The 25,934-nt window shown below is 32.7% G+C and overlaps 1 protein-coding gene across 1 annotated transcript in view; it reads left to right on the plus strand.

Moving 5' to 3' along the window:
- Positions 1-13,160: 13,160 nt before the first annotated feature.
- LOC115882575 (fatty acyl-CoA reductase wat-like) overlaps positions 13,161-25,934 on the plus strand; it is a 51,344-nt gene continuing 38,570 nt past the window's right edge. Inside the window, exons 1-2 of the mRNA XM_030900765.1 lie at positions 13,161-13,252; positions 20,830-20,972. Coding sequence (XP_030756625.1) covers positions 20,849-20,972 — 124 coding nt within the window. The 5' untranslated portion in view covers positions 13,161-13,252; positions 20,830-20,848. The remainder of the gene's footprint in view (positions 13,253-20,829; positions 20,973-25,934) is intronic.

The following is a 25,934-nucleotide window of genomic DNA, read 5'->3' on the forward strand; positions in this document are numbered from 1 at the left end:
ATCTAAAGTTATTCTCTTCAATAAACCTAAATAGAATTATTGTCTACAATAATTAGGGAAGCCAATAATTGACCCCATTAAAATTTACATGGGATTTCCTAGGTCCCGTCCGACTAGACAACACCCGGTATACTTATGAGTTTATGACCATTCACAATGTCTAAAAAATATAATTAAAATTAATAGAATATCTTGGAAACAGTTAATCTTTCTACTATCTTTAAATACGAAACAGAAAAATTATAAAATGAGTGAGACGCTTAAAATGAGGTCCCTGTACAGTGTGTCCCATTTTGGTTGAAATCATACGGTATCTCCGTTAATAGTGAAGATAGAAGGGTGCGGTTTGCACAAACCTGTCTCACTTTTTTGTCAAACGGAAGATGCCGTAAACAAAATTTTCATAGCCCTCTTCGTTTCTGAGCTACAGGGTCTTTTTGAAAATTTTGCAATTTGGGACACCCCCTGTATCTCTGTTATTGTTAAAGCTATCGAGAAGGTGAAAACTGTTTATTCTAGAACTTTTTACGTAGAATATAGTGGCGTAGTCTGTCAGTCTACGAAAAGTATATTTTAAAGATATGGACTAAAGTTATGTTTTCCTAAATGGAACACCCTGTATATTTATAAATTATATGATCTGACTTACCATAAGCTTCTCAAAAATATATATCACTCTATATTTATTTTCACTATTTACTGCAATATTTAAAAGTTTTTATTAAAAGATCATATTTATTAGTAGGCCATGATTGAATGATGAAACTAAGGAATTATTAAAAGTATACTACTATCTGTCTCTTGTTTTATTTTGGAAGCCACTAATAAATTCTTTATATATTAGGGAAACTTAACTCTCTACCGCTATTTGTAAATCTTAGAAGCTACAGCACAGGAAATTTTAGATATTCCTTTAGCTAATTTACGTGAAATATACTTTCAGCAAGATGAGGTTCCAGCTCACAACTTTGAAAATATTAGAATTTTGCTAAATTATTATTTCTCAAATGAATGAATTAATCCCAACATATGGAACCAATGAACCCATATGGTGGCCCCACTGATTCCCGGATTTGTTCGTTCTCGATTTCTGATTTTGTTTTTTTTTGAAATATGAAGGCATATATCCTGGCAACTACAACAATGTCGAACACCTGAAAAATGCTTTAATAATGCAAGCTTTTAGATATTTGCAAACGCATCCCGTTATAAATAAATTTCGTTATGAGAAAAAGAAAAATATATTCACAGATTCAGTGGTAACAGTAACACAAAAGTGTAATATATTAATCCCAAATAAAATTTGAATATGTGTAGATTATTTTAGTAAATACCTACCATTTTATTTTTTTTGTTATTTATCACGGCCTACTAATAAGAAAATTATATATTTTAAATATTGCAGTAAATACTGAAAATAAATATAGAGTGATATACATTTTTGAGAAGCTCATAGTAAGGCAGATCATATTATTTATAAATATACAGGGAGTTCCATTTGAAAAAACCTAACTTTAGTTCATACTTTCAAAAATATTTTTTTCGTAGAAAACGAGTCTACGCCACTGTATTCTACGTAAAAAGTTCTACAATAAACAGTTTTCACCTTCTCGATACCTTTAACAATAACAGAGATACAGGGTGTGTCCCAAATTGCAAAATTTTCAAACAGACCCTGTAGCTCAGAAACGAAGAAGGCTATGAAAATTTTGTTTGCAGCATCTTCCGTTTGACAAAAAAGTGGGACAGGTTTGTGCAAACCGCATCCTCCTATCTTTACTAATAACGGAGATACCGTATGATTTCAACCAAAATGGGACACCCTGTACAGATTACAAAAATAAATTGAAAATAGTATTTATATTAAAATAGCATTATACAGGATGCTACAAATTCGAGATACGAGCATTGGTATCTCGGTAACCGTAAGAGATACGAACATGGTTAAATTGGGGCAAAGTTGCGCTTTGGGATGTTCACCAAGATGCCATTAAATAAGTTTAAAAAATTTCAAGGATTGATTTCTGAGTTTTTTTGGGAAAAACGGATTTTTTTGAAAACGAATTTTGTTTTTTCCTGTCGTTACATTTAAGAAAATCAAAAAACTAATTGCACATTCTCATAGCCACTTTATATGGGCTATCTGATAGCATTTTTAGATTTTCAAATTAGCTGATAATTTGTGAGATACAGAGGCCAACTTAATTTTTTTAAACACAGATCTGCATTTTTTATTTCAGATTTTGAAAGAACTCGGTCTCCTGAGTACAATGGTATGCCACACTTAATATTTTTTTTTGTTTTGGACATTTGAACACAATTTGTTTAAACTGATTTCAAGTCCGGCTCTGTGTTTTTTTAAATATTTAATCTATTCATCGTTACAATATTGATAAGCTTTCAAACTTAACAATGACGTGGGGTAAAACATTAAATATGCAAAACCAAATGCAATAAAATAATAAAAAATAATATATAAATGAATACATTGCTTCTTCACGTCATTTTTGTAAAAATAATACATCTCAACATTTACAATATAGAGTACAAAATGCATTCGGAAATATAAGAAGAAAGTTCAAAGAGCGATAAATAAAATTGAACGAAAAATAAATTTGTGCAATAGGTAGGGTGGTAACCCTTTCAAACATGTAGAGCATTAAAAACTAGTTTGTAGAAGTTGATTTATTTATAATAACTACGATTAATATTACGCATATTATTAGATCGCACACTGAGATTTGAAATTCACAATAAAAAAAGTAAAAAATAATATCTTTAAATTGCTGACCTGGATATAATTTATTTGAATCTTCCAATTAGCTCGATTTTCCTTATTCAATGTTAATTAGCGCTGATCAATATTGTTGCGATGAATATAATCAGATTAAATAATTTAAAAAACCAAAGTCGGACTTGAAATTATTTTAAATAATAACTAAATAGTTTTGTTGTTGTTAAGGTACCCAAAACAAAAAAAAATATAAAGTGTGGCATATCATTGTACTCAGGAGACCGAGTTCTTTCAAAACCAGAAATAAAAAATGCAGGTCCGTATTTAAAAAAATTAAGTTGGTCTCTGTATCTCACAAATTATCAGTTAATTTGAAAATATAATAATACTGTCAGATAGCCCTAATAAAGTGGCTATGAGAATGTGTAATAGATTCACCCCCGGTGTTTTCAGGTACGCATAGCGTGTTATAATCTGCCAGATATATTTTATTTGACGGATAGCAGAAAGACGCGTATCTTCACCTATAGATAACAGTATCGATTAGATAAATTAAACTTATCTCCCAGATATTCTATCTGGCGCCCGAACTGCCAAATAGTGCTTTATTTGTCGGATAAAAATTTGACGCATGAGCAAAGGCATGAGGAGATATTGATTTTATTTGATATATTTGACAAAAAACATAACCAAGACATTGTTATTATTGAAGATTTCGTTTATTCCAATAAATTCGATTTTAGATTATTTGGAAGACTTACCTATTCTGAGTATGTAGGCTATAATCATTTTAGAACGTATGGGGTATAAACACATTGAAATGGTGCAAAAAACTATTGTTGCTAGTGCCGGACTTTATAACGACTGTTACAAAATAAAGAGAGTCTCCGTTCTGTTAGAGCATCAGAACGAAGAGAATGCATTAAGTTCAGATAATAGTGATAAAACAGTAATTTATAAAATATTTTATTTAAATCCTTTCAATTATAAACCATTTTATATAAAATGCTAATGTTTATCTGTGTCGTCCCTACTGAAGTAACGACTTGCTCTAGAAAATTGCTTTTTTTACTAAAAGATAGCTAAATGGCTCTTCTAAAAACTGTTGTCGCCGGATTTTTTGTTTTTCATTTAATTAAAAAAAAAATAAAAAGTATTGTTTTTTCCTGATCTCGTGGCGGATGCGCCAGGCTTCAACTAGTTTTTAATAAAGCTCTAAAGTAGGTAAAAAATAAATAAAACTTTTTAAATCAAACTATTTATTTCATTTTTAATTCGCATATCTCAATTCATTAATATTATAACAGGAACCTTATAAAACCTGTTATTCAACTCACATTTGCTTTAATTTCTTTTGTGTTACAATTTTATTTTAATTTCTTGCACTATGTACCTTATACCGTATGATCGAAAAGAAAAAACGGCGTCCAGTTGGCTGGGAAATGATGATCGATGATATTTCCCATATAAATTTACATATGAAATGACAGTAATCTTTATTTCATAGCCATTGCTGACGCCGTTTTTTTCGATCATACGGTACATCTCTTCTCCATGCTGTTTTTTAAGAACTCTCTAGCTAAACCTTGCTAAAACATCTGTATTGTGGTCCTTTGAATTCCAGTTAGTTCAACTTTGTTTAGACAAGATTTTTCCTTTATTTTTTATTTTTTTTTTTGAAGTTCCATCACTTGGAGTTCTTAAAAATAAAAGTAATATGACAAAATTGTTTTTATTTAATTTTTTTTATTAAATAATTTGTACATATAATGTGTAAATGTAACAATTATTATAGGTACTATTCATTTATTATTATTAAGACAAAAGTATAAGTGCATTTATCTATTTTATAAAATAAAAACTCACCTTAATTACTATCATTGATGCTATCCTACCTATTTCTTTACTATGAGAAGTTTTATAAATCTCTGCTTGCACTTCACCAGCTTCTTCCATATTTTCTATTATCAATTGTACTAAAATGTTAATATAATAAATATAACAGTAATATCATGTAAGTAAACTATAAATTACTTACAGATTATTTCTTCTTGTTTTAATTTCTTATAAATCGCATTCCATCAATAGATCTATTGCACCACCACCACTGCTGAAATTGAATTATGTTTCCCTTTTTCCATAAAGGTAAATTTAAATAGCCTATACCATTATAGGACTAGTTGGAGTTGGAGAGAACACAAAATATATTTTAGTTGAATTTTATTGTTTTTATTTTCATTTTGACGATCTTTTGACAACTGAACAATAACCTCACATTTTAATCTAACGATTTGAAATTCCGAGTTTTTGTCTCTGTCTGTTGTATCGACTTTTCATATATAACCATCTCAATTTCAGATATCTTATATTGGCAACACTTTCTCTACGGAGTGTCTACCGGTCCGTAGGCGGCCGTCCTCCAAATTGTTATCTATTGGATTATTTTGTATGAAAATACATAAATGTTATATCCTATAGATATCAGGCTCTAGATTGTTTATCTTTCAGATGGTTATTTGTTAGATAAAAGTTATTTATTTATAAATGAAGAGACCGCGCCTCAATAGATTGTCTTAAAAGTAACGACAGGAAAAAATAAAATTAATTTAAAAAGAAATCCGTTTTTTTTTTTCAAAAAACTCAGCAATCCTTGGAAGTTTTGAAGCTGTTTTGATGGCATCTTGGTGAACATCCGAAAGCGCAACTAAAATTTAATTTTTTTATTAATTTAACCTTTTTATTTAAAGCCCAATTAACCATATTCGCATCAATTTAACCATGTTCGCATCTATTACGGTTACCGACATACCAATGCTCGTACCTCGAATTGTGTATATACACAACCTGTATACCACTTTTTCAAACATGTTCTTCAAATCCTCCAATTTAATAGCTGTTAGTAAGAAGTTTACATAGTGCACACACAGTTTTTTTACACCCTGTAGGTTATTCTATTATTTTTATTCGCTTACCTAAAACGTATCTGATAAGTATCACAAACTTTCTAACCCTCTAACGTTATACAGGAGATTTCAAGAGATCAACACTCTCTAAATCTTTGATCTTAGTGGAGCTTAAGGGTGAGGGGAGTCATCCCTCTTTTCAAGCGCCATTTTTATTTATTTTCGCGGGGGAAAAAGTGGATTTCTTTGATGTAACCCCGTCTGGCGAATCTGGAGATATTCCCCAATAATTTAAATTGTAAATAGGCTATACTGCAGGGTAAGGTAATTAAAAATAAATACAAGGGGATCAGACAGCCCTTGAAATACCGCCGAAAAGGCGGCATGTATTTTTCTAATATTTTACTCTTTTTGTTCTAATATTAGATACACTATCTTGTATCTTGTATATTAGGCTTGAAAATATTACAGAACGTGGAATCGAAACAATGACACATTATAACTGTTTGACAACTACTATAACCATTGCCTAAAGCCATAGATAAAAGAAAATAATCTACTATTAAGATAGATATGAAACTTAATAGTAAAATTTTGGGTCAAAGCGCCCCTCCGTGTTTTTAGTAGAGACTACGTTTAACCCAGCGCCTTCGCCTTTTCTGCTGTAAATGTTTTTTATATTTATATTAGAATTCAAAGGATTTATTTTAAAGTTACACTGATATATTATTATATCAGAGTAACTTTAATAGAAGGCTATAGAATATATATATATATTTTACAATTTATTTTTTTTATTTATTTTACAGAGTTTCATTAAATGATCGTAAGTCGACTGGCTGTCTAATGAATAGACCGAGATTTATAGATTTTAAAGCGAACGAAAAAAAAATCAAACAACGAATACATACCATATATTTTTCTTTTATCTAAGGTACATACCTTACCGTCTTTTGGAAACACGCGCATTTTTGCAGTTTTGTTAGTTTCTTTGCAAGATGCAACACAACAAGAAAACACCATTTTTACAGTTAATAAATAATAAAACTATTTCTGACCATGATATTTAAAATTTAGATAGATAGAAAATTAAAAAACAAACCAGTATTTGCAGAGGCAGGTCCAAATTCAATAAAAATCAAAATTTTTCCTGCGAAAATCAGGCTTTTTCACTGAAAAGGTATTTTCTGATTTATCAGCAGTCATTGTCAAGTTGACAATATACAGGGTTTTTTCGAATTAGTCTAAAAAAATATGGTGTGATTCCTCCTTGTTTTCTTAGAACAATTTTTATATGACCATTGGGTCTAAAGTACTTCCTTTCTGATCTACAGGGTGTTAAAAATTTAAAAAAATCGATTTTTTTGCTTAACATAAATGGTACACCACTGCTTTTTTCAAGAAAATATATTTTTTTCTTGACTGGCCATCCTTTTTCAACAAAATTGATCTTTTGAGTTTTTCTTGTTCATCAAACGTTTGTCAAAGCCCGCCTTAATTCATTTTCTAACGATTTTTTATTTTTTAGATTAATTAGGAAACACCCTGTATATGCATATTACAGGCAACCAAATAAACTAGTAACCTCTAAAAATTATTGTTCCTACCGACATACCGTATTTTTAGTATGTACTAAATTATTTTATCAAAATTTCACCATATAAGTTTCCAGGCAATGAACAAAGCTTACACAATACAGGGTGTCCCAGAAATAAGTGCAAGTATTTTAAGGGGTGGGTCAGTTTATAATCATCTGCTGATGATGCTAACATGGTTAGCGAAACGCGCGTCCAGTGTAAAAGTAAAAGTGTTTTGGTGTATTGTGGTGATTTTAGTGTTTTTATTTTGGTGGTAGATCTCGATAAAAGAAACATATTTCCTCTTTGTCGTTTTTCAAATAAGTCCGAGTTATTTTACTTTGAAAATTCCCAAAAAAATATTTTTTGCTAAAATTTTGAGAACCACTGGATCTTTTCAGGATTTTGTTTCTGGTAAAGTTAATCTAATACCTATGTTGCCATATTATCAAGAAATTATGTTTTCTAACTAAAAACTAAAAAAAATTACAAAAAATCCGAATTTTCAAATTTTTTTTCGCGAAAAAAACCTTATAGGCGTGTTTCTGGAGTTGAACTATACAACCAGTTAAAATACTTGCACTTATTTCTGGGACGCCCTGTGTATCAATACTCTTACCTAATCTACCTTGATATAGAGGTAAAATCAGAGGTAAAATCTCGAATATTGTATCTTTAACAGTAATAACACCGTACGATCGAAAAAAAAACGGCGTCAGAGCGCCTGGGGGATGACTATCGATAGCAGTTTTGGGAAGGCCAATCTCTAAACGTGATTTACTAAAAATTAACACTATTCTAATTCCAAAAAAATATTTTATCTCGAATTTTAAACTAATTTAAACAAACACAATTTAAAATTAATTTGTACTCGATATAAAGATAAATTAAAACCTTCTTAAGGCCTACTGACAGTAAACGCCATTAAAAAAATAAAGAGTATCTACGTGCCAAGTAAGTCTAGGGCTTGACCTCGCCGAAATTTGCCAACGGAAAATAGTAAAAAATGTCTATATCTCTGTGGCGGATTCAACTCTTCAAAAAAGTTCTGTGGGTATTTCCTGATAGGACAAGTGGCGAAATAAGCATTTTAATATGCTTAAATTATTGTTAATAAGAGCTAGAAATTAACAAACAATTAGTAAATTGTGCATCTATCGAAACTTTAAAATTACGTCCCATAAAATTTCCTCAAAATGAACAGCATCAAAGTTTCTAAACCACAGACATCTCTATTTTTTAATCAGTATAGATTTCTGCATTTTATCTTAAAAAATAGTTCAAATACTCTTCGCTTCATATCTGAGGCGCCACATTACGGAATGCATTTAGTTCATATAGAAGCCACGGAATTTAGTAGATACTGGAGCCACTTTACGGAAACGGGGGTTTCTTGCCTAATCTGACATTGAATTCTGGTTCCGTTTTCTCATTTTTGTACATTTTAAGTGATATAAACGATTTAAATTACCGTATGATCGAAAAAAAAAAACGGCGTCAGCGAAAAATCAGCGGCTATGAAATGAAGATCGCTGTCAGTTTATATGTAAATTTATATGGGTCTGTAAATGGTATACATGTAAATTTATATGTCATCGATGTTCATTTCATAGCCATCGCCGTTTTTTTTCGGTCATACGGTACATTATATTGACACGAAAATTACTTAATTTTAAAGAAAATAATTTAAATCAAAAATTTAAATCTTAAATCGCAGGAACTAGAATGCTAGAGTTGACTTGAAAAACTTGTTGTTTTAACTTTGTCTACAGCTTATTAGTGTTAAAAATCACTTCAAAATATTTGTTTTTAATCATTAGAAATGATTCATAGTACTTTTAGGCTTATAGAAATATGTATTAGTGTCTTTGATATTTTAAAAGACAATTTTCTTGACAAAATGGTGAAGGAATTTATATAAAATTAAAAAAATAATGGCACGGATAAATAATATAAAATAAATAATTGTTAAAAAATAAAATGAATTCCATATAGAATAAGAAAAATCTGTGCAGATAATATAAATGTGTTTTTTTCTGCTTTATAGAAAGTGATATTATCTATTTTAGAAACTGAAGTGTTGAAATATATTTTTGTTTATTTTGTATAGCCTGAATTAATTAAAAGAATTTCTGATAAGGATTTTAAAATTTTAGAAATAATTCAGACTGATTTTTATAGGTATAACCAGGGGTATAACTCATCATACAGTCTCAGAGCTTTGGCAAAAGCCAGTATCTGAGACGGTTTTATAGGGGTTAGTTCTCCATCTCCGATATCAGTTGTACCAAAGTTTATAGCACGTATTGTGGTCCTCTAGTCCTCTCGGGGCACTCAGTGATGATATTTTCTGGTGTAACTCCATTTTCCCTACAGAATCTGTATTTGCTGTTGTTTCTTATCTTCAATTTACTGTACTAGTTGTTCATTGAGGAGACAGTGTCATGTTAAAAACCCTGTGACAACCCTTGTAAGTTCTGGGAAATCTCTTCGAGTGTCTTCTGTTCCAGACTGTTCCATTCCAGGTTACGAATGGAGTCTTCCAGGTTCTTCAGGCAAGCAGAACGGTTCTGGTCCGGTTAGGGGAGTGTTAGCTCCTTTTCTAGCTAGATCATTTACTTTTTCATTACCTCCTATCATGGGTGCCGGACAGGGGAGGCAAGAGGGGGCATTTGCCCTCCCCCCACCCTGGATAACTGAAACAATAAAAATAAAAGCTATCTTCTTACATCCATCTGTAAAAAAATAATCATTATTATGAAATTTTTAGGTGTTATCTACCTGTAAAATAATAAAAAATGTGGTAATTATTGGGAAAACTGGAAATCGTCCGATTTTCACCAAATTGGTATACACACTATTTTGAGGTCGTAGATTACGAATCTACTTTTTTCTTGGCGGTCTCTTACCGTTTTTCAGAAAAACGGAAAATTATTTCAACATTGAATTTTTCTTTATTTCGGCCCTATAAAGTAATAATTTCACTATATTTTCATTATATTATAGTTTATCTAAAAGCCACACTTGATTGGGGATAGAAAAGTGTCCAACATTTTACTGAAAAACACTTTTCTTAACAAAATAGCAAAGAAAATTGAGACCAGATGGAAGTTTGACATTTGATATATCCTTCTTTCTCTCTCCTATGTAATAAGAGAGACAAATTTATTCTAGACCTAATCTAGAAATTTGAAAATTTACAACGTTGCCATATCTTCTATTTTTTCGGGTGATTACGGATTTTAAATAAATTACCTATTATGAGATCGACAATAATTAAATATACACCTATATCCACAAAATTACGCGGAAAAGTTTTGATTGCATTGGTTTTAACTTCTTTGCGGAGGAGGTTAATCTTTTCTTAGTTAATCTAATAATATAACAACAAAAGATTAACACCCTCTGCATGGAAGTTGTAACCAATGCAATCAAAACTTTTTCGTGCAACTTCGTGGGTATAAATAGTCAGATCTCGTTGGTAAAATAGCAGTTATGGGAAGGAGCCGTTCTTCTGGCGACCGCCTTTCGTAATTCCAGAATGAGCGAAAAAAACACGCTAAATTTAGGTTTAACATTGGCAACGTTGCTTTAAATGCCAGAAAGACATAAACTTACTTCGGGTTTCTCTTATTACCGATTCTGAACCGTCCTAGAACTGTGATGTGTATGCGCAGAAGGAAATATGAAGACATTACTTCATTTGCGCATGCGCTGCAGAGTTCTTGGACGGTTCAGAATCGGTAATAACAAGAACCCGAACAAAGCCATAATCTAACATTTTCAGATTGTTTACAAATTTATTTTAACAAATTTTCCTCTATTATGCATAGAATTGGTTAAAAAAGTAACAGAAAAGAGCAAAAACATTATTGATTATTGAATACCTAACAAAATATGTGCTAGAAAACCTTAAACATATGAGAAATTAAGAAAAATTCGATATTGAAATTATTTTCCGTTTTTCTCAAAAACGGTAAGAGACCGCCAAGAAAAAAGATTCGTAACGTTCAGATTCGTAATCTACGACTTCAAAATAGGGTGTATACCAATTTTGGTGAAAATCGGACGATTTCCAGTTTTCCCAATAATTACCAAAAATGTCAATTTTTTATTCATTTTTACCTTGCCCCCCCTAAATTTCATTTTTCCGGCGCCCATGCCTTCTATCTTTTCGTGGCCTGGCATCCAGGTAGGAGAGCTTTATTTTCTTTGGCTAATTTGTTGCAGCTTATCTATGCATTCATTGACCAGCTGCGAATTGATGGTTACTGAATTGATCATTTTTAATGCTGCTTGACCATCGGATAAGATTCAGGGGTGGATGGGGAAGTGGAAACCGGCCCTGGAATAACAGGCAACCGGCCCAAATCTACAAAAACAAAATGACCATAACGAAGAAATATATTTTATTTATTAATATACAGGGTGCTACAAATTCGAGGTACGAGCATTGGTATCTCGGAAACCGTAATAGATACGAAGATGGTTAAATTGGGGCAAAGTTGTGCCTTGGGATGTTCACCAAGATGCTATCAAAATTTTTTTTAAAATTTCAAGGATTGCTGAGTTTTTTGGAAAAACGAATTTTTTTGAAAATCAATTTTATTTTTTCCTGTCGTTACTTTTTAGAAAATCAAAAAACTAATTGCATATTCTATAGCCACTTTATTAGGGCTATCTGACAGTATTTTTAGATTTTCAAATTAACTGATAATTTGTGAGATACAGAGGCTAACTTCATTTTTTTAAATACGGACCTGCATTTTTTATTTCAGTTTTTGAAAGAACTCGGTCTCCTGAGTTCAACGATATGACACACTTTATAGTTTTTTTTTTGTTTTGGGTACCTTAACAACAACAAAACTATTTATAATGATTTTTTAAAATATTTTCAAGTCCGACCCTGGTTTCTTAAAATATTTAATCCAATTATATTCATTGCAACAATATTGATCAGCGCTAATTAACATTGAATTAGGAAAATCGAGCCAATTGAAAGATCCAAATAAATAATATCCAGCTCAGCAATTTAAAGATATTATTTTAATTTTTTTATTGTGAATTTGAAATTCTCAGTGTACGAGCTAAAAATATGCATAATATTAATCGTAGTTATTATAAATAAACCGAGATACCAATGCTCGTACCTCGAAGTTGTAGCACCATGTATAAGTAAAGGGGTGATTTTTGCTCGAGAAAAAAAACTCTTTTGCCTCCTTGTTTTTTAAAAAAATTGAAATTGTCTTGATCGAAATTTTATAAAGATCAATATATCAAAGGGTCGGTCATCTGAATTTTTACTAAAAAAAAATGGCTCACTTTCACAGGGTTCTACTGTTTTATTTCCATTATCGATAACGGTAATTTGATCTTGAATAGGCTACGATTTTGAGAAACTTAAAGACTTCCTGATTGACTCAGTCCAGCTGGCCCAATCACAGCCCAATCCTCTGTGAAATACACTGTTATTAGCTTTTCAGGTATATACTTTCTTATACAATGTAAAAAGAAATTTATTTTCAGGTATAGCAGCAGCCTCGTCGTGTATACGTGTTTTAATTTTTGGTATAATTTTCAATGCGTAAGTTTTTCTCGTTTCTACATTTGGCATCTTGTATGATAATACCATGGTATTATCAGACTTAAATATCAGTCATGACTCAGATGAAGAAAACCTAGGCAATATAAGATGGCTATTTCTTGTTTCCGATAGTTCCTATCCGAGATAAATTGTACGCATGTTAAAATACTACTATCCCTGTCCCTTCTTTGTTTTAGAAGCATCATAACGCACGTTATTTTTTTTAGACTACAATACGCCAATTACGTAAAAACAGTATTATCCGTTTTTTTTTACGTTTAATTAATGGAAAATGCAATTGAATGCTTATTTAAAAATTTATTAAAGCAGATACATTTTTAATTTACATTGAAAGGAATGCATATAGTTTACTCGTTTTAGTGAGTAGGGTTATTACTGCAGAAACAACTATTATCTTTCGTATCACTGTTGTTCTACTAAAAGTGCTCTACAGGTAAAATATTTTTGTAAAAATTTTAGGTTAAAAGAAAAATTTTACAAACATTTATTTTTTTCCTGTCGTTATTTTTTAGAAAATCCAAAAACTAATTGCACACTCTCATAGCTACCTCATCAGAACTATCTGATAGTATTTTTAGATTTCTAAATTAGCTAATATATGTCCCCGGATAGTCTTTACAAGAGGAAAAACTTTTTTATTATTGAGATTTTGAGAAAAACGCATTCTGAAAATGCTTCATAAAAATGTTTGCTTGTTCTAAAATGGTTAATCCTTTTTATACTTTTCTAAATTTCCGTACCGTTTTAGAGAAAATTAAAAAAAGCATGAAAATATAGTTGGATTTTTTCCAAGTCCTAAAAATCAAAACGTGTTGTTTCTATGGTAATATAGTTTTGTTTTCCTTCTTTGATAGATTGTTGCTGAATTTTAATTAACTTCATGAACTGAATTGATTGGTGATATTTTACTTACTTTCTTTACTTTTTCGTGTCCGGAACATTCTATATTTTCTCGGCCCAATATTGAGCCACGTCCAATGCTTCGGGTTTGCTTTGGGATAAATCGTCGGAGTTACAATGTGCAGGACAATTAACGCACTTTAGAAGGTGTTCCATATCTTGTATCATCCCACAGTCGCATTTGTCGTCATTTGGTTGCGCAAGGCCCCATCTGATCAGATTGGTTTTTACCGGAGCAACTCCTGTTCTTATGCGGTTCAACATTCTCCGGGTTTTAAAGTTGAACGAGGCACCACTCGGCAGGCTTTCTGACAGAGGATAGTTTGTGGGTGGTTCATCCAGGGGGCTGCTGAGAAATCGTCGTCTGGATTTTAGTCTTTTAGATTCTTGGTATTGCCCGAAAAGTGGATGACGATTGTCGAATGTTTTTTTAAACTTCTCGCTGAATTCATGTGCCTCCCTACGTGAGTTAGGACTGTGAAAACCTGCTGCTTGGTACAGTTTATCCAGCGAAGCAACCTTCATGCACCCTGTCATAAGTCTACAAGTTTTCGTTGAGGCTTTTAGAATGAGAATTTAGAATGAGTGGGAGGGGGGTTAATCACTTCGACCTTACAGATCCATTGTGTCCCCCTTTCTTGAATCAAAAACTCATACAGTCCCAGGGCTTTGACAAAAGCCAGTATCTGGGACGGTTTTATAGAAAGGTAGTTCTCCATCTCCAATATCCAGTCGTACCAAAATTCATGGCACGAATGGTTGTCGTCTCGGCACTCAGTGATGAGGTGTACTGGTGTTTCACCATCTTCCCCACAGAATCTGCATTCGCCGTTTCTTCTTAGTTTTCAATCTACTGAGATGTTCATTGAGGAAACAGTGTCCTGTTAAAAACCCCGTGACAATCCGAAGATTGTTCTTACTCAGACCCAGGAAGATCTGTGATTTTTCTTGATCATAAGCCCTCAGAAACTTCTTCGAGTGTCTTAGACCATTGCAAGATTTCCATTCAGGTTGCGGATGGAATCTTCCAAGTTCTTGAGTTCCGCCTTGAGTTGGTTACCACTTGGCAAGCAGAACGGTTCTGGTCCAGTTAGTTGGAGTGTTCGCTCCTTTCCTAGCTAGATTATTTGCTTTTTTCATTGCCTTCTATCCCTTGGTGAGCAGGCACCCAGTGTAGAGAGGACTTTGTTTTCTTTGCCTAATTTATTCAGCTTCTCTATGCATTCTTTGACCAATTTCGAATTGATTGATACTGAGTTGATCGCCTTTAACGCTGCTTGACTATCAGATAAGATGGCTATTTCTTGTTTCCGATAGTTCCTATCTAAGATAAGTTGTACGCTGTCATAAGTCTAAGTTTCGTTGAGGCTTACATCGACCTTTTTGGCATGCGCCGATCTTGACCAGACATGGCAGGCGTATTCGGCTGTGGAGAAACATAGCGCTTGTGCCGTCGTTCTTAGGACATCAGGTTTAGCGCTTACTGTGGGTCCGTTTTCTTAATATATTGTTCCTCGCAGCCACTTTTTGACGGTTTTTTTCGCAGTAGTGTTTGTAGGTTAGAGATCTGTCGAGTGTGACTCCAAGGTACACAGGTTTATTTGTGTGTTCAAGGGTCTCTCCGTTCCAAGCGACCTTAAGTTTGCGGTTTGCTAGTCGTGTGTGAAGGTGGAATGCACAGACCTGTATTTTGGAAGGATTTGGTTTTAAGAAGTTCAGTTCATAGTAGGCAGATATGGCGTTTAAAGCGCTCTCTAACCTTGCTTCAACCTCTTCAAAGGTTCTTCCTTGAGCCGTAATACCCAGGTCATCAGCGTATACAAAGTGTTTTGTGTCTTCCGGTGCTGGTTGGTCGTTGGTGTAGATATTAAACAAAATCGGAGCCAGCACGCTTCCCTGGGCTCGGCCGTTTCTTTGGTATCTCCAGCGGATTTTTTCCCTTCAAGGGTGACATAGAATTGACGGTTTTGCTGGAGTGATTCTATTATCTTCATTAATTGGTAGTCTCCTGTTGTGTTATATACTTTTGACAGCATTTTGCTGTGGTTGACGGTGTCATAGGCAGCGGTTAGGTCGACGAGGACCAGCCCCGTAATTACTTTGTTTTCATATCCCTTTTCTATATGCTCTGTCAGCGCTAAGACTTGATTGGTGCATGATTTACCAGGTTTGAAGCCAGCCTGTTGGGGTATGATTTTTGAATCGACGACGTTGCTAATTCGGTTTAGTATCAGTCTTTCATATAGTTTAAATAGATGACACAGCAGCGAGATTGGTCTGTAGCTGTTCGCAGAGTTGGGATCTTTCCCTGGTTTTAGGAGGGCAACTACTTCTAACTTTTTCCATAGCTTTGGTGTCCTGAAATTCTCTCGGCAGTGGTTGAAGAGTTGTAAGAGCCATTCTTTTGTGTCTGGCCCAAAATGTTTGATTTGTTCGACGCGCATATCATCGACTCCGGCAGCTTTTCCGTTTTTCAGCGTATTTATGCCATCGTTCAGTTCCTTTATTGTAAAAGGAGAACCAAAATATCTATTTTCACTGCGGATATCTCGATGCAGTCGTGCTTTCTGACCTTTTGTCGTTGGCTTTCCATTTAGGAGGAGTTGGTGGGCTACTTGATTGGCTGTTACTTTGGATGGTTCTTGGGTTTGTTTGGGGACACCATCAAGTTTCTTGATGGGGTTCCATGCTATCTTACTGCTGTGTTTCATGTCCACCCTTTCTAGGGACTCTATCCACTTTTTTTGTCTTGTCTCGCTAAGTGTGGTCATCAGAGTTGTTCCGCATGTTATTGTTTCATCACTAAAGGGGTCCTTGGAATATAGCTCTTCATATTTGGTTAGTATGTCCTTCGTGTTACTAGTCAGCCCTGGGATACAGTTTTGTTTACAACCTCTTGGAAAATGTTTTCTTGATACTTTGCGCAGGGTGTCCACAAAGTCCGTGTAGTGATTAGGTGTAGCGTCGACCTTTTTGATTGCCTTATCCAATTCCTCGGTAAAGTCCGCCCATACAGCCGATAAAACCTGTCGGGCTTGACGAAGATTGCACTGCCGTATTTGTTGTGTGGTGTCTCGATAGCGAGTCGCATTCCTTCTATTTTAGGCCTGTGCGCTTGTTCATCCCTATGCGTTTCCTGTAGGCATAATATGTCCCATTTGTGAATTTGGCATAGTTGGGAGATCAGGTCTTGTTTGTTCCGGGTAAATCCTTCGACGTTCAGGCTAGCAAATGTCAGAGATAGCTCTGAGAAGTGCCTTTTGTTTCTGTTCTTAGCTCCTTGCATTGGGTTCCGGTGGTGGAAGGATTGGCCGATGTCCTTGCGGGCATCGTTACCAGGGAGCGCCGGCATTTTCTAGCTTATTGTTTGGCTGCTGAGAAAATACACACGTGGAGTCTCCTTCCTTGCTCCCCGGTGATATTTTAAACTGTTATATTGTTCTAATTATTGATTCACTTAAAATAAGATCTAAAAAATGATTCAGATAACTTAGCAGGAGATAAAACTTTTATATTCGTAACTTGATTGATACCTGTGTATACTTATCTTGTTCAAATGTATTCTCCAAAGTTTCACTTTCTCACTGCTTATGATTTTACATCAAAATGGCCACTCAAAAGATCTATTTTAGCAGAGATGTCTTGTAGTTTGCATCTTGCACACATCGTAACAGCCTTGGCTATTTTTCTATTTTTTGAAGTAGTACTAGCCAGTTTTCAAATTTTCCTGAATCAGTTTTTATATTCACTAACACTTCTGGACTTGTTGGGTTATGGTTTTATTTCCTTTTCCAGCACTCATGGATTCACACACAACCCATATCGGCACGTTTTAAAACTGTTTTGGTACTTTTCGTAGGTCGATCCCACTTCTGATATCAGAATGTAGCCCGCATTTTCCAAATAAAACACTGGATTTCTCTAATGACTCCTTCTTTCTATCGTAGTACTCAGGTTTACAAAAAAGCGACTGTTATAAAGAGCAAAATCTCACAAATAAATACGATTACATAACTTGTATTTTTACTTATCATTAGTGTGGTATTAGTCAAACAATAAAGATAGTACGTGCAAGCATTCTCTGTATATACAATCGAAAAAAACGGCGTCAAAAACGGCTGGAGAATGACAATCGATGGTAATTTTGCCAAGGTCAAGCCCTAGACTCCATTTACTTAGCTCGTACTCTATTTTTAATGGCGCTTACTGCCAGTGAGCCTTAAGAAGCTTGTAATTTATTTTTATATTAAGAAAAAATAATTTTTCAATGGTGTAGTTTGAAATTGGAGAAAAATATATTGTAAAAAAAAGATTAAAAAAATATCTTTTTTTAAACTTTCTAAATTAGCGTTAATTTTTGACAAGTATTATAATCGATTTTCATTTGCCAGCTATCTTTGACGCCGTTTTTTTTTCGATCACCGTCATATATGTATATATTTAAATAAAATCTAATTGTTTTTAAAAATCGAATTTAAAAATAACTTTTTCGGTTTACTAGGTTAATTTTAAGTATATTCGAATTCAAAAAAAGCATCATATTAACAATAATTTTTGATTTAAAGGTCGTGAAAACAATAATTATAATCACTGCATGCGTAAACTGCATTTTTTTAAATTAAATTAGCATCGTTTTGATACTTTTGAATATTTCAAAACATTGCTATTGTCTTACAATGATTATGAGTATTATAATTTTTTCTGAACTTGTGCAAAATATTATATTTTTCAATCAAAATATTAAGAATCCAATATCACTAGTCCGAAAAAGTAGCAAAATAAGCGTTCGGCATTTAAAGTTTTATGTAAAACTGGCCAGGTATTTTTACACAAATTAAGAAGGAAATTAAAGATAAAGGATTATACTATATCAGTATTGTAGTACATTTTTAGGCAGCTTCTTTATTTTTAAGATTTTGATGGTCAAACATCAACAAAATATTCCTTATGTTTGAACTAAATTTTCTCGAAAATAAAGACATAATTTAAAATTCCGTTACAATACGGAAATAGATTGAAATTTAGTGATTACAGTGATATATAATTTATATGGTTTTGTAACAAATTGCTCACTATTTTATGACAAATGCTAAAGCTCTACAAACCTTAATCAAGCCTTAATCAAAACACGTGTGTTTGGAATTTTAAGTGTGGCTTAACACGACAGAATCGGGCTAAGCCAGTGGCGTAACAACCAGGATTGCACACGGTGCCTCGTTGCATCGTTTGCTTCCTGGTTTTTTTGTGTTTTGGGATCGGTTTCTTCGCTTCCTGATTCCTTACCGTACTGATGAAGCCTGAAGGCAGTTACATCAGTGTGCACTAGTGTAGGTGTGGTTGTGTGAGTGTGAGTGTGCGTGTCTGCACTGGTGTACACTGGTGTATACGGTTACGAGTTGTTGAGGGCTGAGCCGTTTAATGTTTTTTCTTCTTTTTTATACATTTCCCTCACAATTTCTTTCTTTTTCATATATACCCAATATATAACACAATTTTGAAATACCGTATGATCGAAAAATAACGGCATCCTGTTTGTTTGGAAATGACGATCGATGACATTCCCCATATAATTCTACATATAAAATGACATAAAAACTATATAAAATGACATCGAAAAAAGACTGAGAGGAATGTCATCGACAGTCATTTACAAGCCAACTGGACGCCGTTTTTTTTCGATCATACGGTATAATAATGAATCTAGGCAATCCCCTTCACACTTGCCTACGGATTCAATGAATAATGTAATTTTTAATATTTGTTGCCTTCAATTATAAGTATATCCGAATTTTCCGCAAAAAAAAACAATTCTAGAAGCTTTGTGTTATTTTATTTATTTATTTTTAAATTTTTATTAATTACTCACTGAAACTATTATTTATTATACACCTAAACTAGCAAATTTTTTGAAAGGATATTTAAAAAAAACATTATTTATTATTTATTAAAAACATTATATTGTAACAAGTACCCCACCACAAGTTTGTCCACCCCGAGCAAATCTTGGCAGTTAGCAGGTAAATTTAAGTTTTATGTAACAACTATACATATAGATTTTTTATATCCAAAATTTTTCATGTTTTCTTCATAGTTTACAATTATTATTTTACATATTTGATAACAATACTTTATACATTTTTTTACATGTAAAATATATAAAAAAATGTTTATAGCAGAAATTGTATTTCTCTGATTATAATACCCAACGCCCCTGGAGAAATCCTGTCTGAGTAGCATTATTTATAGTTTCAAACATTAATTAATTATAATATAGGATATTGAAAATACTACTTGGAATTAATAAAAATAGTTGGCTTTGGATGTTATACAAGACATATTAAAAGCATTTTACATATTTTTACTGGTATAATGAAAAAAATGTACATTTTATGACTACATAGCACAAGTTGTGTATCAACTTTTACCTGTAAAATGTAATTCCAGTCGTTTTTTTCTCGCTTCAGCTTTTGCAACCATACGGCTGAACATCCCACCATACTAAACAACACAGTTTATAAATTTAAAACAAAACAGTATTCACAAAAAACATAAAAATTCTACTTGGAATTAATAAAAATAGTTGGCTTTGGGTGTTATACAAGACATATTAAAAGCATTTTACATATTTTTACTGGTACAATGAAAAAAATGTACATTTTATGACTACATAGCACAAGTTGTGTATCAACTTTTACTTGTAAAATGTAATTCCAGTCATTTTTTTCTCGCTTCAGCTTTTGCAACCATACGGCTGAACATCCCACCATACTAAACAACACAGTTTATAAATTTAAAACAAAACAGTATTCACAAAAAACATAAAAATTCGCTTGGTGTCACCTCGAAATCTTGTCACCAAAGTATGGCCACCGATCAAATTTTGGCCTCAAAAATTTCTGAAATATATCTAATATATATTTCCTTCGGCCATACACCCGCTTTGCCCAACCCCTGAGAGCGATGCGAAAGTACAGCCTAATAGACTTTTAAAGGCTCAAGAATAATTAACCATAATATTTTATTTTAACTATAATATTTTATTACATAAGTTCTCAATTTTTAATTATTAAGTTCTAGAAGAACTAATAAATATTTTTTTCTTATTTTTAGATAGGTCCGAAGAATCAAGATGGCTGACGAGTCAAAATTACCAACGGTTTTCAGAAAAAAACTTCCCGAGAATTTAGAAAAAATTAGAAATGGGCACTATACTCCAGAAGATTATGACTATCCTATATATAACTATTTAAAACCCAACGATTTAAGAGTCGATGAAAATGGTAGTGAGGTAGTTGAGTTTCTTAGAGGAAAAAATATTGCGAAACGCGCGTCCAGTGTAAAAATAAAAAGTGTTTTTGGTGTATTGTGGTGATTTTAGTGTTTTTATTTTGGTGGTAGATCTCGATAAAAGAAACATATTTCCTCTTTGTCGTTTTCAAATAAGTCCGAGTTATTTTACTTTGAAATTCCCAAAACAAATATTTTTGCTAAAATTTTGAGAACACTGGATCTTTTCAGGATTTTGTTTCACAGAGTAGATTTAATCTAATACCTATGTTGCCATATTATCAAGAAATTATGTTTTTTAATTAAAAACTAAAAAAAATTCCAAAAAATTCGAATTTTCAAATTTTTTTTCGCGAAAAAAACCTTATAGGCGTGTTTCTGGGGTTGAACTATACAACCAGTTAAAATACTTGCACTTATTTCTGGGACGCCCTGTGTATCAATACTCTTACCTAATCTACCTTGATATAGAGGTAAAATCAGAGGTAAAACCTCGAATATTGTATCTTTAACAGTAATAACACCGTATGATCAAAAAAAAACCGCGACAGAGCGCCTGGAGGATGACTATCGATAGCAGTTTTGGGAAGGCCAATCTCTAAACGTGATTTACTAAAAATTAACACTATTCTAATTCCAAAAAAATATTTTATCTCCAATTTTAAGCTACAAACACAATTTAAAAATAATTTGTACTCCACCGATATAAAGATAAATTAAAACCTACTGACAGTAAACGCCATTAAAAAAATAAAAAGTATCTACGAGCCAAGTAAATGACGTCTAGGGCTTGACCTCGCCGAAATTTGCCAACGGAAAAGAGTAAAAAATATATAATCTATACCTCTGAGGCGGATTCAACTCTTCAAAAATGTCCTGTGGGTATATTCTCATAGGGCAAGTGGCGAAATAAGCATTTTAATATGCTTAAATTATTTTTAATAAGAGCTAGAAATTAACAAACAATTAGTAAATTGTGCATCTATCGAAACTTTCAAATTACGTCCCATAAAATTTCCACAAAATGAAAAGCATCAGTCTCTAAACTACAGACATCTCTATTTTTTAATCAGTATAGATTTCTGCATTTCATCTTAAAAAATAGTTCAAATACTCTTCGCTTCATATCTGAGGCGCCACATTACGGAATGCATTTAGTTCATATAGAAGCCACGGAATTTAGTTGATAGTGGAGCCACTTTACAGAAACGGGGGGTTTCTTGCCTAATCTGACATTGAATTCTGGTTCCGTTTTCTCATTTTTGTAGATTGTAAGTGATATAAACGATTTAAATTACCGTATGATCGAAAAAAAAACGGCGTCAGCGATGGCTATGAAATGAAGATCGCTGTCATTTTATATGTAAATTTATATGGGTCTGTAAATGGTATACATGTAAATTTATATGTCATCGATGTTCATTTCATAGCCATCGCCGTTTTTTTTTCGGTCATACGGTACATTATATTGACACGAAAATTACTTAATTTTAAAGAAAATAATTTAAATCAAAAATTTTAATCTTAAATCGCAGGAACTAGAATGCTAGAGTTGACTTGAAAAACTTGTTGTTTTAACTTTGTCTACAGCTTATTAGTGTTAAAAATCACTTCAAAATATTTGTTTTTAATCATTAGAAATGATTCATAGTACTTTTAGTCTTATAGAAATATGTAATAGTGTCTTTGATATTTTAAATGACAATTTTCTTGACAAAATGGTGAAGGAATTTTTATAAATTAAAAAAATAATGGCACGGATAAATATAAAATAAATAATTGTTAAAAAATAAAATGAATTCCATATAGAATAAGAAAAATCTGTGCAGATAATATAAATGTGTTTTATTTCTGCTTTATAGAAAGTGATATTATCTATTTTAGAAACTAGGTGTTGAAATATATTTTTGTTTATTTTGTATAGCCTGAATTAATTAAAAAAAATTCTGATAAGGATTTTAAAATTTTAGAAATAATTCACACTGATTTTTATAGGTATAACCAGGGGTATAACTCAGTATACAGTCTCAGAGCTTTGGAAAAAGCCAGTATTTGAGACGGTTTTACAGAGGTTAGTTCTCCATCTCCGATATCAGTTGTACCCTTGTATATACCAAAGTTTATAGCACGTATTGTGGTCCTCTATTCCTCTCGGGGCACTTAGTGATGATATTTTCTGATGTAACTCCATTTTCCCTACAGAATCTGTATTTGCTGTTGTTTCTTATCTTCAATTTACTGTACTAGTTGTTCATTGAGGAGTGAGGAGACAGTGTCATGTTAAAAACCATGTGACAACCCTTGTAAGTTCTGGGAAATCTCTTCGAGTGTCTTCTGTTCCAGACTGTTCCATTCAAGGTTACGAATGGAGTCTTCCAGGTTCTTCAGGCAAGCAGAACGGTTCTGGTCCGGTTAGGGGAGTGTTAGCTCCTTTTCTAGCTAGATCATTTACTTTTTCATTACCTCCTATCATGGGTGCCGGACAGGGGAGGCAAGAGGGGGCATTTGCCCCCCCCCCCTGGATCACTGAAACAATAAAAATAAAAGCTATCTTCTTACATCCATCTGTAAAAAAATAATCATTATTATGAAATTTTTAGGTGTTATCTACCTGTAAAATAATAAAAAATGTGGTAATTATTGGGAAACTGGAAATCGTTCGATTTTCACCAAATTGGTATACACACTATTTTGAGGTCGTAGATTACGAATCTACTTTTTTCTTGGCGGTCTCTTACCGTTTTTCAGAAAAACGGAAAATTATTTCAACATTGAATTTTTCTTTATTTCGGCCCTATAAAGTAATAATTTCACTATGTTTTCATTATATTATCTAAAAGTTTATCTAAAAGCCACACTTGATTGGGGATAGAAAATGTCCAACATTTTACTGAAAACACTTTTCTTAACAAAATAGCAAAGAAAATTGAGACCAGATGGAAGTTTGACATTTGATATATCCTTCTTTCTCCTATGTAATAAGAGAGACAAAAGATTTTTCCTAGACCTAATCTAGAAATTTGAAAATTTACAACGTTGCCATATCTTCTATTTTTTTCAAGTGATTAGGATTTTAAATAAATTACCTATTATGAGATCGACAGTAATTAAATATACAATTATATCCACAAAATATAGTGGAAGAGTTTTGATTACATGGTTTTTAACTTTTTGCGGAGGGGTTAATCTTTTGGATATAATATAACAACAAAAGATTAACACCCTCTGCATGGAAGTTAATAACCAATGTAATCAAACTCTTCGTGCAACTTCGTGGGTATAAATAGTCAGATCTCGTTGGTAAAATATCAGTTAAGTGGGAAGGAGCCGTTCTTCAGGCGACCGCCTTTCTTAATTCCAGAATGAGGGAAAAACACGCTAAATTTAGGTTTAGCATTGGCAGCGTTGCTTTAAATGCCAGAAACACATAAGTTTACTTCGGGTTTCTGCTTATTACCGATTCTGAACCGTCCTAGAACTGTGATGCGTATGCGCAGAAGGAAATATGAAGACATTATTTCATTTGCGTATGCGCTGCAGAGTTCTTGGACGATTCTGAATCGGTAATAACTAAGAACCCGAACAAAGCTATAACCTAACATTTTCAGATTGTATACAAATTTATTTTAGCAAAATTTTCTCTATTATGCATAGAATTGGTTAAAAGTAACAGAAAATAGCAAAAACATTATTGATTATTGAATACCTAACAAAATATGTGCTAGAAAACTTTAAAAATATGAGAAATTAAGAAAATCTTCGATATTGAAATTATTTTCCGTATTTCTGATAAACGGTAAGAGACCGCCAAGAAAAAGTTCAGATTCGTAATCTACGACTTCAAAATAGGGTGTATACCATTATTTTGGTGAAAATCGGACGATTTCAGTTTTTCCCAATACCACCAAAATGTCAATTTTTTCATTTTTACCTTGCCCCCCCTCCCTAAATTTCATTCTTCCGGCGCCCATGCCTTCTATCTTTTCGTGGCCTGGCATCCAGGTAGGAGTGGCTTTATTTTCTTTTTATTAATTTGTTGCAGCTACCTATGCATTCATTGACCAGCTGCGAATTGATGGTTACTGAATTGATCATTTTAATGCTGCTTGACCATCGGATAAGATTCAGGGGTGGATGGGGAAGTGGAAACCGGCCTGGGAATAACAGGCAACCGGCCCAAATCTACAAAAACAAAATGACCATAACAAAGAAATATATTTTATTTATTAATATACAGGGGTGCTACAAATTCGAGGTACGAGCATTTGTATCTCGAAACCCGTAATAGATACGAAGATGGTTAAATTGGGGCAAAGTAGTGCCTTGGGATGTTCACCAAGATGCTATCAAAAATTTTTAAAATTTCAAGGATTGCTGAGTTTTTGGAAAACGATTTTTTGAAAATCAATTTTATTTTTTCCTGTCGTTACTTTTTTAGAAAATCAAAAACTAATTGCATATTCTCATAGCCACTTTATTAGGGCTATCTGATGACGTATTTTAGATTTTCAAATTAACTTGATAATTTGTGAGATACAGAGGCTAACTTCATTTTTTTAAATACGGACCTGCATTTTTATTTCAGTTTTTGAAAGAACTCGGTCTCCTGAGTTCAACGATATGACACACTTTTATAGTTTTTGTTTGTTTGGGTAAATCTTAACAACAACAAAAACTATTTATAAAGATTTTTTAAAATATTTTCAAGTCCGACCCTGGTTTCTTAAATATTTAATCCAATTATATTCATGCAACAATATTGATCAGCGCTAATTAACATTGAATTAGGAAAATCGAGCCAATTGAAAGATCCAAATAAATAATATCCAGCTCAGCAATTTAAAGATATTATTTTAATTTTTTTATTGTGAATTTGAAATTCTCAGTGTACGAGCTAAAAATATGCATAATATTAATCGTAGTTATTA

Source organism: Sitophilus oryzae, unplaced genomic scaffold, assembly GCF_002938485.1.
Source record: "Sitophilus oryzae breed Bouriz unplaced genomic scaffold, Soryzae_2.0 scaffold_1789_pilon_pilon, whole genome shotgun sequence".
NCBI lineage: Eukaryota > Metazoa > Arthropoda > Insecta > Coleoptera > Curculionidae > Sitophilus > Sitophilus oryzae.